Genomic DNA, 13066 nt, shown 5'->3' on the forward strand with positions numbered 1-13066 from the left:
ATTTGTGCAAGCTAACAAAACTGCTGATTGGATATTTCTCTGTACTGTCAATTCTGGATGGTAGTTTATATAAATATAATATTTATTATGTATTTGTCCTCTTGCCATAAGTGGTCTTATCATTTCTCTTTGTGCATGGTTCTCTCAGAAGCTGCAGGTCTGCAGCATCTTGTGGTGTGATGTATCCAGAGACACTGCAAAGTGTAGGTTGTCTATGCTTCGCCCTCTGCTCACCTCTGCCCCATCCCCACATACCCTGGCAGACAAAATGTGCCTAAGCCCTTTTAAAACCTATGGAAACCCAGGTCTATCATTGTCAATCTCAAAGTCATTTTTTATGGAATAAATGATTAATCAAGATTATGACCCAAGTATCTCAAATGTATTTGTTTCGGCTGCACCCAAGTACATTTTGCTGCTTTGCTTCCATGTTTTCTACCTAAACCTGCCATATGCAACTTATGTTATTGCTAGCATGAGACTCGTAATGAATGCACTCTGCTCCGCCCAGCCCTCCCTCTCCTTGCTCTGCTACAATCTGCATTTTAAAGGCTACATTAAATGAAAATGTTTTAGAGGCAAATATCTCAGCACTTGTTTCAGTGCTGTTCAGTGGGTCACAGGATGTTAAAACATCTTTCAAACATTTTGAGAAATATGTTTTGATTGCATATTTCTAGTAAACAATAAAAGTAAACATAAGTTACATACCATAGCTTTACATAGCATTTATTTTACTTGTAATGGTGCACTTTTACACTGTGGTAAAGCAAATTTTATTTAAATAAAAACTCTTCAGAATGTTATTTTGTTAATGCACATATACTCGTAAGGTTCTAATCAGTAAGATTTTGTAAACAGGTCAATGCGGACAGAACAGCATTTAGGACAAAAAAACAAAAAACAAGAATCCAAATTTGCAGCATGTCAAATCCAAAACCACACCAATTCCCATTAAGCTCCAGTCTTCAAATATTGAGTTTCCTGTATTCATTTCAAGCATCGAACGATTTTAAATAAAAGCAACTAACGTCTGCAACCTGAGTGGCACTGTACCATGTAGTATCCATCACCAAACTGATATAATGGCGAGGCTTACTAGAGCTTTCAGGGGTCAAAAGGCCTTGGTTTTCATAGATGGCAAGATGGCAGCAATGAAGAATAAAAACATCATTAAACTGAATTGAAGAGGATGTTTAATAAGAACTCATGTCCCACCCGTATCATTACAACTTCTGAAAGCATTGCAGATGTCAGACAAATTAAAACACTGCTGTCAAAACATTTGCTTGAACGTCTCAAGGAAACCAGCCTCTCACAATGTCTCAGACAGTCCCAAGCTCCAGAAAATTACTGAAGATAGTCCAATCTGTCTAAACCACAATCTGAAGGTGGACCGGCAGTGAGGGTAGGAGCACTTTCAGACACTGCCTCAGCACTACTGGGAGGCCTCAGATATGTGAGTGACAGCGCTGACACCTTCACAAATTCTGTCTGCTTCTCTATATCTTTTTCTTTGAAGAAACCCAGAGACAAAAACAAGCGCACTAGCCGGGGTTCATGAGGGAGCTCTGGATCGTGTGAAGCATCAAGGAGCTGCGCTCACAAAAAGAGAATAACAGATGAATACCATTTGGCCAAAAGCCAGCTCAACAAACACGTAAAAAAAAAAAAAAAAAAAACAACCAAAGTCCCAGCACAGGACCCGAGAAGAGAGTCCGTCTGCCACCCATGATTCAGACTGAAAATAGTTCTTCAAATACACCAATCCTCGACACTTGCCAATGACATTTAATTAGTTCTATATTGCCATCAGTGTCCCTCTTGCTTCACCTTGACTGGTTGCCAAGTCACCGTTGACTTTGTTGAACTAACCTCAAGTCTCTCTGACCATATGCTACCTCCCCGATGGCCAGTTGGCACAAGAAAACTTCTTTAAGCCATCCATTTGCTGCTACTGATTGGTCATAGTGTACCTACGCTATTCTGTGTACATTACTGACTGATGTAGTTATGCAGCTGTGAATAGAGAATTATGAAAATATATAGAGTGTAGACATTTCTAATTACATTTTTCATGTAAGTTCTTTTAATTCAGTTTCATGATGTACAGTACATTTGAATTTGACAATGTGAAAAAGTTGTGGATGCAGATCAGTTTTCAATTTTTACATTTAATATAGAAGTGATATAAGTGATAAGTTTGTTGACAAGTTGTTACTATGTGTGGTGAACAATGCTGTTAATCACACATCACAAACCAAATGTATTAGAGCATAAAAAAACACCACAAGGAGCTGCATTGGTGGTCACATGTTTTTACAGCTAGACAGATAATTAAAATCCAAAAAGGTCAGTCTGAGTAACAGATGTGGTTTACTGGAGAGTAGTTTATAATATTACAAACAATACTGCAAAGTAATCCTCCTGGGCTGTGTACCATGAAGCAAGATTATCGGGTTATCCAGTTATTTTTTTGGCTTAATTCAGCTTTACAGTTCCACAAAGGTGGATGTAGGCAAGTAAGCTTCAAGCAGGTTTACATATAAAACTGCAGTTATTGTGTGTTGGGACCTAGACTCAGTATTGTACCTGAAGGCATCCTGAAATATGGCTGTAATTTGCTGCTGATGCTAAACCTTCACCCCATGTGTAGACACAAAATAACACCAGAGCCATTTGTGCAATTGCACATGGACATGGCTATAAGAACACCAAACTAAATATTAAATCTTTAGAATTTATTATTGCTAATATGAGCCCACGTTTTGCTTTAGTTATATCTGTTTCATTCAACACAGAGGACATTTGAAATATTTTGACATCTTGCTCTTATAGAGTAAGAAGTTCTGCTCAATTGTTTCCTCTTCCAATTTAACTATAATTTTACATAATTCCAGCATAAACTCCACCTATGTTCTTCGTTGGTAACTCTGACTTTTTCTTACAGAGTAAATAATTAGTCAGCCTTTCTATTAGAACAGATCAGAACATGAATCTAATGCTACAACAAAACATCTAAGTCTTGTGTAGCCTGCATTGATGCCTTCAGAAACGTACAATATACATGTGCAAAATGAATACATGGCATGTGTATTGCCAGCAGGGCGATATCGAACTATCTTCGCAGGTGTGTTAATGATTGGATGATTAAACCAGAGTTTGCACCCTTGTGGCTAACTTTGTCTTACAGAAACTACGCAAGGAAATATGTGAACAATAACGCCAACAACGCTGACGTCCTCTACACATACGCATTGGTAGGCAGCAAGTATACCTGGGCCCTGAACTACTCATTGCCTGTTAGCCTCATATTTTCAAACTGCCCATGTTTGTAGATGATGCCACCTTCTTGCTCATCATTTCACCTGTGTTACTCCTGAAACTGATATGTGGACATTAGAACTGACCTCAGTAAAGCCAGCACAGCCACTGTTCATAGTCGTATCATCTACAGCATCGATCAATGCATGTGTTAGTGCAAGTTCCATGTTGACATTTTTGTGAAGACTCACTGGTCCTTATATAATAAAACACCATTCATGAGAAAGGATTCCACCTCACCTGAGCTGTGTCAATCCAACTTTTTCATCTGTTACTTTTGGAGTAAGAAGACCATCTGTGCTGAAAAATCTTTCCTGCACATCCCATGAAGGGAACATTTCCAAAACAGATCACCCAATGTCCACATCTGCGCATGGAAATTCCATTAAACTTTGTCAAATATGGTATTTCCTAAATGCCTCACAAGGATTAAGGGCTAAATACCATTTTGTTAGTATCACATCAAAACCTAACATATTGACTCTGAGTTGTGTGGGCTGCTAAAACAGCTGACATGTGCTTCACTAGTATTTAGCTTCCAACCGAGATGTTAGTGGTTTGCAGTTTTAAATCACACACAGATGAAGATGGCAGTTTATCAAATTACCATAGCCCAAAGGAAATTTGTTTAATCACGTTATGTTATAGCACAGTTTGATAAGAAGACTGACACTACAGAGTAAATATAACAATTGACCGAATAGCTAGTTAGCTTAGCATAAGGACCAATTATGACTTCCTGGACATTGTGTTAGTTGCCGAGACGTGACTCCAGAAATTCACTGCTTCTTGTAACATCCTGCAAAAATAAAAAAAGTTTGTTTTGTTTGTTTTTTACCTTTCGAATCTTGTGTGGATTAGAAAATGTTAATAAGCTACTATCTGCTGAGCAGATATTTCCTCAGAACCAAAATCGATGGTTCCGCCTGTTTCCAGTCCTTGTGCTAAGCTAAACTAACCTGATGCCGGCTTGAGACAAACACATGAGTGGTATCATGCTTCATCGAACTCCCAGCAAGAATGTGAAAAAGCATATTTTGCAAACTGTTGGACCTTATAAACAAACAAACTGCCACATAAAATACCTGCTGTCTGATTTAAAGCAACCTCCAATGCTGAGGTGTTTTTATCAATAGCAAAGGGGATAAAAAAAAATAGGTCATACTGTAGTTGGTGTTAACATGCATTTCAGTGGCTCTGTGAAAGCACCAGACTGGGTTCAGACACTAAATTCTGAGACAATCTAATGGAAGTTGTAAACCAGCTCTTATTTGTAATTACTAATAAGCTCCACTGTAATTTGTGAGTCTCTGGTGCTGCCTGTAAGCCCATTCTGAAGTAAATCACCTTCGGTGCAGTGCCAATACCAGACAACACCTTTAAATCAATATTATAAAGCCACATCTATTCCTCCTAAAAATGGAGAATTTGGGCTTTAAACAATGACCCCTCTGAGAGGTTCCTAAATCCAGCGTGTTTCACTGCATCAGAGGACACTTTCACATTGTGCTTAGCTTGAATCTAGCTGTCATGGCATCATGGCAGGAGGATCCAGACCTGAAAAGCAGACCAGTTTTGACTGGGTATGTGGGGTCATTGGGATCAGTTACTAGGCGACAGCTTGGCACATGTCTCCCTCATCTGGACATTAGTGGAAAAGCAAGGTTAAGTAAGTACATGGGTCAGAACAGGGTGCTCAGAAAATATGAAAACAGAGGAGATTGTGCAGTTTGTAGCTCCGGGATCGACTAGTTTATCAGCCACTTATATCCAGCATTTAGGAGCAGCTTCCAGCCTGTAGGTGCTCGGTGTATCTCACACAGAGGCAGTGTGACACCATCCATGTGCATGTGATTCTCATGCATGCAGCTATGGGCTCGATCAAAATCCAAGAGTGTATTTTATCTGACACATGATGCATTATTTAGTTACTTTTCCATCTTGAGGGCTGAGATGGTCACACCCCTCTCTGGAGAACTCAAATGGGACTGCTTGCTATAATACACTGCACACATCCCCCCCCCCCCCCCCCCCCCTCTCTCTCTCTCTCCAGCAGCACGAACGCTATTTTCCAATTTGCTCGTTGTTTCATGACACAAATGAGCCTCACACACACATCCGACATATCACAATCCAGGCCCGACCCAAAGCCATATCAATCAACTTTCTCTCTGCCGTGGTCAATCAGAGTGGACACCAGCATCTGTATCCCTGGCGCGTGAATTCTCCCACCTCAGACGTGATGCATCTGAGCCAGGCCATTTCAAGGCAATTGTTGTTTCCCTGATGCGATTTAACCAGGGCTGAACTTTCACGTGACACGCGAGATATGCAGCCATTTGTTAGAATGAAATAGCCCCACAGTTCATTTGACCTAACATGCCAAAAATAAATAAATAAAATGTCATGCGGTTACAAAAAGCAAGCGCATACGAAGACAAGAGGAATCAAATGCTCTGTGCGGCACAACATATATTGCACTTCAACTCACCTTGAGCGGCCGTTCCTCTGGTGCTGAATACACTTGCTATCAGAGTGGCCACATACCAAATCATAGTACTATTGCCGACCAGCTATTGCCACGCAAAGTGCCCCGTTCAACCAATCTCTCATATTCGACCTTGCACCTCACGGTCTCTTAGCAAAAGCCCCTTTTCATATCCTAATTTCTTTCCTCGTGGCGTTTCCCTTCATCCCTTCCCTCCCCCGTCCTTCCATCCGCATCCTCTCCCGAAGAGACAGAGCACCTGCACCGCCGCGTTTGTAGTAGACGGAGCCGTTTTTACGAGCGCATAGTGAAACCAAGTGTGAGAATGCAGCCACAGGTCCGCCTCTGCTGTCATTGGATTGGCTGCTGATTGAGGCTTTGGGGCGTGTATTGGTTCTCCGTACGCCCCGCGCCCGAATGACAGGAGCGCGGCCGTGCGCCGACTCAAGGTGAGTTGGAGCGTGCTGTAGTAGTGGAACCGCAGTATCATGCGCATTGACAGAGAGCCGTGTCCACATCTTTAAGTACCTCTCCTAAACTGGCCCCACGTGCACTATCACCGCCCATCATCCATTCATCCACGCCGCGTGTTGCACTGTTCGTCATATCAGTATTTGCACCATCCAGCTACTTATGCTGCAGCTTTACTTGTGTGTGCGATGAAAAGGGGGGAAGCTGGTGGATGCGTGTGACTCATCTGTCGCTCACCCATAGCCTTCGGCTGTTGTCATGTCGCCGTCACCGACATAAAACACCCCCCCACCCCCCACCCCCTCCGCTACCGCGCCGTGTCTGGCTTTATGTGATGGGTGTGGCGACAGATACACTACTGTTCGCCTGTTATTCCTCGATGGCCGTGAGGATGCAGCTCCATCACGCTGCCCACTGCGCACACATGGTTACTACTGATAAGGCTGCCTCACATTCACTCCCTCTGTTTTTGTACATGCATGACCGCAGGGATCATAACGCCTGTACGCTTCTGCGCTTCTGGCTGCTCAGCATCAGCTCAATTCTCACCCAAACACCACCTCTCACACCGTCTGCTGCTGCCGAGTGTTGCTGCAATATAAACACATTCAGTACATATTTCAGTGGAATTCGGAGAAGACTGGTCTCGAGATTTGCTAATCTTGCTCCTTCAGCAGACTTTGTCTCTGCATTTATGTCTGTCTGTCTGTCTATCTGTTTGTCTGTCTTTCTCCCCCTCCCATCTTTTTTTTTTTTTTTTTTTTTTGGAGACATTTTGAAATCAAACAAAATCCAAATAGGTGACAAAAAAAAAAAATCGAAGACATTCTCCATTTTTGTCTGCAAACCCATAGCCTCTGCAGCAAAAATCCTGCTGAGTAATATTTTGAACATTTTAATTACTATTTTTCTTCTGGTTCTGGTTCACTTTTGACTGGGATTCAATGAAAGGTCTCTCTCTCTCTCTCTCTCTCTCTCTCTCTCCTTTCTGAAAGGTCCTAAGCACTAAACTATGGAGTGTAATTTGAAATCCTATTTAATATTAACATTTTGAGAACATAGATCATCTTGTTGAGCCATTTTGCATAGGTATCCCTACTTGGCATATAAAGTAGGGATACTACTTCACTTCCAAAGGGCACTTTAAAGAGTTTAGGAAGAGGCTGGGAATAAAACCAGCTTAAAACAGGAAGGAGTTATATCAGTAATTAAATGATGTAGCTGAAAGATGCTGTCTGAGTTCCTCCATAAAAGCTGGACAGACCACATACAGTATAAACTGTACTTTACTGTGTGTGTCAGCTTGGAAGCAGGTATAGATGATATCCAGTGTTGCAAGATAAAGAGAGCCTGTAAAAAATTGTACGTTTAGTAAGACAGTATGACTGTGTGAGGGAAAGCTTTGCTCTGCAGAAGACTCCATGCCATATTTGACTCTAGATAAGGTATAAGGTATAAATCCTAATTATCAAGAGTTGTGCAGCAGAACCTCTTTGTTTAATCAGACAGCTGTTAGAGAAGATAAGTGAGACAGAGCTTTTTCCATTTTGAACTGCTACCCACAGAGAGCTGAGCTGATACTGTCAAATATCTTGCTATATTGAAGGTGTAGCATCAGTCAGTCTCACAGTTTCTCACAGTCACTGTCAGTGGAGGTAGACTGTGGCTGCTGTGTGGTGAAACAAGGTCGCATTACCCTTCCACACACCTCTCCTTCCCAGCCATGACCTAAAGTTAAAGAAGTGCTGACACAACACACTCTATAGGCCCATGCCTTCTATAGCTAAAGCCTCAATGAGGACGTCCATTTCCAGAGTGACGGACTCATCACATAATGCTTCACAATGCCACAGGAGACATTGCTTTCTTTTTTCCTTTTTTCTATTTTCGATCCCAGAATTAGATTCTCTACTGGACATCACTACAAGCTAAAAGAGATAAAGATAAAATCCATTAAGATAATCACTATGGAAGAAAAACTATTACAACCCCAATTCCAAAAAAGTTGGGAAGATGTTAAAACGTAAATAAAAAATTCATAAAACCACACATGTTACTCACAATAGAATATAAACATATCAGATATTGAAACAGACATTTTAATATTTCATGGAAAATATTTGGTCATTTTGAATTTGATGGAATTCCAAAACAAATGGAGGAACATTTAACTGGCATCAGGTCAGTAACATGACTGGATATAAAAGGAGCATTTCAGAGAGGCACAACCTCTCGAATGTAAAGATGGGTGGAGGTTCACCAATCTGAGACAAACTGTGTCTAAAAATTGTGGCACAATTTCAGAAATGTGTTTCTCAATGTAAAATTGCGAAGATTTTGAAGATCCCAGCATCTACAGTATATAATATCATCAAAAGATTCGGAGAATAAGGAGGAATCTTTGTGCGCAAGGGATAAAGCCAAAGGTCAAAACTGGATGTGTGCCCTCAGGTGGCACTGCATCATAAACAGGTGTGATTCTATACTGGACATCACTGCATGGGCTCAGGAACACTTCCAGAAATGACTGTCCGTGAACACAGTGCACTGTGCAATCCACAAATGTAAGTTAAAGCTGTATCATGCAAACAAGAAGCTATATGTGAACACGATTCATAATGTCTTCTGGGGCAGATCTCATTTAAAATGGTCTGAGGCAAAATGAAAAACTGTTCTGTGGTCAGATGGATCAAAATTTGAAAATGTTTTTGGAAACCATGGATGCTGTGTCCTGTGGATTAAAGAGGAGAAACAACATCCATCTTGTCATGCAGTTCACAAGCCTGCATCTCTGATGGTGTGGGGATGCATTAGTGCCCATGCAGTGGGCAGCTTACACATCTGGAAAGGTGCTGAAAGGTACATAGAGATTTTAGAGCAACATATACTTTCATCCAGACCACGTCTCTTTCAGGGAAGGCCTTACATATTTCACAAAGACGATGCTAAACCACATACTGCATCCATCTCAACAGCACAGCTTTGCAGGAGAAGAGTCTGGGTGCTGAACTGTCTGTCAGTCCAGATCTTTCACCAATAGAAAACATCTGGCACATCATAAAAAGAAAAATCCAGCAACAAAGGCCCAGGACTGTTGAGCAGCTAGAATCCTGCATCAGACAAGAATGAGACAACATTCCTTAAAGAGGAGGGGATGCTACAATACTAAACATTGCCCTATTCCAAAATTTTTTGAGATGTGTTGCTGCTATCAAATTTAAAATACTAATAGCTAATATTTTTTTAAATGGTAAAATGTATCAGTTTCAACATCTGATATGTTGCTTATGTTCTATTGTGAATAAAATATGGGTTTGTGAGATTTGCAAATTATTGCATTCTGTTTTTATTTACATTTTTCACATCTTCTCATCTTTTTTGCAATTGGGGTTGTAGTTTTACACATGTGTCAAGGGAGACTGGAGACGGTTGTTACTACCAAAGGTCCGGGAGGGAACATGAAATGTTTCTAAATTTTGAATTTAGCATGTGCCAGAAAGATTAATTTCCCCTGTCATATATGTGGTTAATGCTATGAAGCAGCAGATGGCTCACATAAATGTTTGTAGCCCACTGTAATTGCAACTCAGAAGTGGGTCATTCCCATTAATGAACAGCTGATATGGTCACTGTGTCCAGTCCACTATTTGTATGTTTAAAGAATAAGGCTGGTAAGTTTCAATATTGTCAACAAATCCCATAAAAAAAACAAAAACCAACAATGAACTGTTTCTATTCACTCTGACTCAGGTGACAGGGTGACTGGTTTCTTTCCATGCACAAAAACATGTCACCATAGTATTTTTCAAAACAACTGTTCAAAACGCTGAGAACCCCTATTGCTTTTTGCTTGACTCTCACACACATTGATTTCAGAGGCTGTAAAACTAATTCATTCTAAGCCTTTTGAGGCCTTTTTTTTTCAATGAAATTAGTAGTATAGTTTTGTTTTTGAACAATGGAGCTCTGTGGGACAGACAAATAAGGTTCAGGATCCACATTACTGTGAGTAGATACAATTTCCTGTCGGTTTTAGTCTTTCTATGGACTTTACATGGACTTTCTTTGTTTACCTTATTGAAGATCACCAGCAAGAGTTAAAAAATAATGGTGCACAGCATAATGACAACATATCAAGAAAAATCTTTCATTATGATTTTGATACCAGCAAAACATTCTAAACGAGTAGAGACGGGAGCAACAAAATAGTGACAAAGGTGATGCCTAATAAAAACAGAACATCTCACCATTTCATGATTGGTTATAAAAAGAGTCTGTTTCAGAGATAAGGACTGAGCAAGATTAATCACTGTGAAACAAGGTGTGTTGAATACCTCGAGAAAGACATTTCTCAATGTAAACTTGCAAAGAATTTGGGGATTTTATCATTTGCACTACATAATCCCATTAAAACGTTAAGAGAATCTCTGCACACAGAAACAAGTTATTCTGTGGGTGGAAATTACTGCATGGGCTCCGAAAACCATCGTCAAGTTGGTGATACATTCACTAATTCACTAAGGTAAACCTCCACCATGTATTGAGATAAACACACACTGATCAGCAACAAAATTAATACTGGTGCTCATAAATCGCGTGGAAAATATCTTTAGCAATATAAAAAAGGACAAATGAAGCCCTAAACTGTTGAGCAGCTAAAATCTGAAATAAAAACAGTGCAGTGGTAAACAAGCATTTGTCCAAACTTTTTTCAAGATGTATTACTGTCATTAAAACTTTCACATTTCTTGTTTTCACCATTTGATATGTTGTTTTTCTACTATCAACTACAGGTTTCCAATAATTGTCTTTTTATTCATATTTTGCACAGTGTCCAAACCTTTCTGGAAATGGGGTTGTACTTTATTTACTCCACTACATTTCAGAGGGAATTACTGTACTATATTAGTATCTTTTCTGTGTTTCAGATGGTCTATAAATTCTTTCTGTTTGACCAAAAATAAGTAGTGGTCTATGGCCTAGATTGATCTGGGTATAGAAATAAATGTAAAAAGTATAGAAAAATATAGAAAACTCCAACAAATCAACACAGAGAGACAAACAACAACCACACTCACATTCACACCTGCAGGCAGTTAAGAGATCTGAGTGCTTCTTCCATCACCGATTAATTACCACAAGCCTGACAGGAAACAACATAGTGTTTTTCATTCTCCGACGAGGTCAGATCTTTGATTCTATCAGGTTCCCTGCCACAAAAGAATGGAATGAAACATTAATAGTAATTTTTCTTCAAGTACAGCACGTTTATTTTTAGGGTTGTCCAACGGGATCTTTTATCCATCTCTGCTGTGTTTCTATTTTATGTCCTCCAAAGCAGGAAAAGAACAACAGATTAAAAACTAAAACAACTATACAATGATGGCTTTGCTAATCCATAACGTTCAGCTAAAGCAAAAAGAAACTCTCGCACTGCTCCTCCATTCCCATGTACTGTAAATCCATACAATAGTGTGACAAAGCATCTGAGCCACATGCTTTCACACAGGCTCAGATGCTTTAGTGACAGAGACATATGGATGTGTACACTGAGGGGCCCGTGCAGCATCAGCCAGTCAGCCCGCAGCTGACTAACCTGCCTGTACCAAACAAGATGTGGAGCACGCCAGCTTCTGAACAGATGTTCTGTTGCATGTCTGTCTAATGTGCTTTTTAAGATCTGCATGTCCTCCTGATCTCACACTCCCTGTTAGGTATAATACAAGCTTTTTACTAGTAGTGGTCAGCGGCCTCTTAATCTGCAGATTAGCCTTAGTGTTTTTTATGTTTCTTGTTGTGGGTTCATTGTTTTATACGGCTTTAGTGACATGATTTGAGCCAGATAAAATTAGGGGTTTTCTATTGCGTACACAAACAATTTCTTTCAACTGTCAAAGAAAGTTGCCAGGTCATAATCACTTTAAGAAGAATGGTTATATTTTTTTATGATAATAGAGGTATATTTGATGCTTCATTATTCTCCAATTGTTGTTTGAGAATTGCACTACAGGGGTTTTAATGTCTCCTCCAAGGGCATTTTGACATTTGGCCCAGGAGGAGCCTGAAACTGAACCACCAACTCTGGGCTTTTTAGATAACTGCTCTACTAACTGAGAACCCTACTTGTCTGTTTTTATTGTGTTGATTTAGATTCCTCCGATAGAAAGCTCTAACTTGTAGATTGCATTTTGTTTTCATACTTTGATTTTGAGGAAGACCAGATAAAAAAGACTAATGTTGTCAGCAGCCCAATGTTCTAGTTTATGCAGGAGAGAAGGACGAATGTGTGAGACTCCTTTGAAAGAGCACAGAGTAGGTTGTTTGTAAGTCAACAAAAACTGATTTGTATTACTGATTGCTGACATCTAGTGGCTGCTATAAATATAAGTGCATTTAGATTCCTTAAACTTTGTCAGGCTGCAGGTTGGGGTAGTGGATGGGATGTTGACACGGAAGACTGGAATTTGAGTGTAGTGTAAAAAAGAACTGCTATTGTCATGTGACAGATGACATGCACAGGTTGGAGGACAGGTTAACAATGAGACACTTTCCCATTTGCAGAGCAACAAACAGCCTAACTTCATCACAGTAAAATGCTGCCAGCAGTAAAACTTGAGCATATGTCAATTCTACTACATACTGTAATCTGATCGCACTAATGCTATAGCATTGCAGATTATACAGTAGGTCATCTTTACGTCTAATCATTTTAAAATCTTTACATTGCACATCTTTAGTTGCTTTTTTTCTGGGTGCAGTGTTTGTGCTGGAGAGCAGCATTCA

General features: G+C 40.0%; 1 protein-coding gene across 5 annotated transcripts in view; it reads right to left on the reverse strand.

Moving 5' to 3' along the window:
- Positions 1-6386, reverse strand: part of igsf9ba (immunoglobulin superfamily, member 9Ba) — a 63132-nt gene extending 56746 nt beyond the window's left edge. For 2 of the 5 annotated variants that reach the window (XR_010914682.1, XM_067507915.1), the window contains exon 1: positions 5816-6386. Coding sequence is in view for 4 of the 5 variants with exons in the window: in XM_067507915.1 (XP_067364016.1) it covers positions 5816-5879 (64 nt within the window). In the remaining variant the exon portion in view is untranslated. The remainder of the gene's footprint in view (positions 1-5815) is intronic. The other 3 variants (XM_067507912.1, XM_067507913.1, XM_067507916.1) reach the window with 3 other exon arrangements.
- Positions 6387-13066: the final 6680 nt, after the last annotated feature.

This window comes from Channa argus, chromosome 6 (genome assembly GCF_033026475.1).
Source record: "Channa argus isolate prfri chromosome 6, Channa argus male v1.0, whole genome shotgun sequence".
NCBI classification, from domain to species: domain Eukaryota; kingdom Metazoa; phylum Chordata; class Actinopteri; order Anabantiformes; family Channidae; genus Channa; species Channa argus.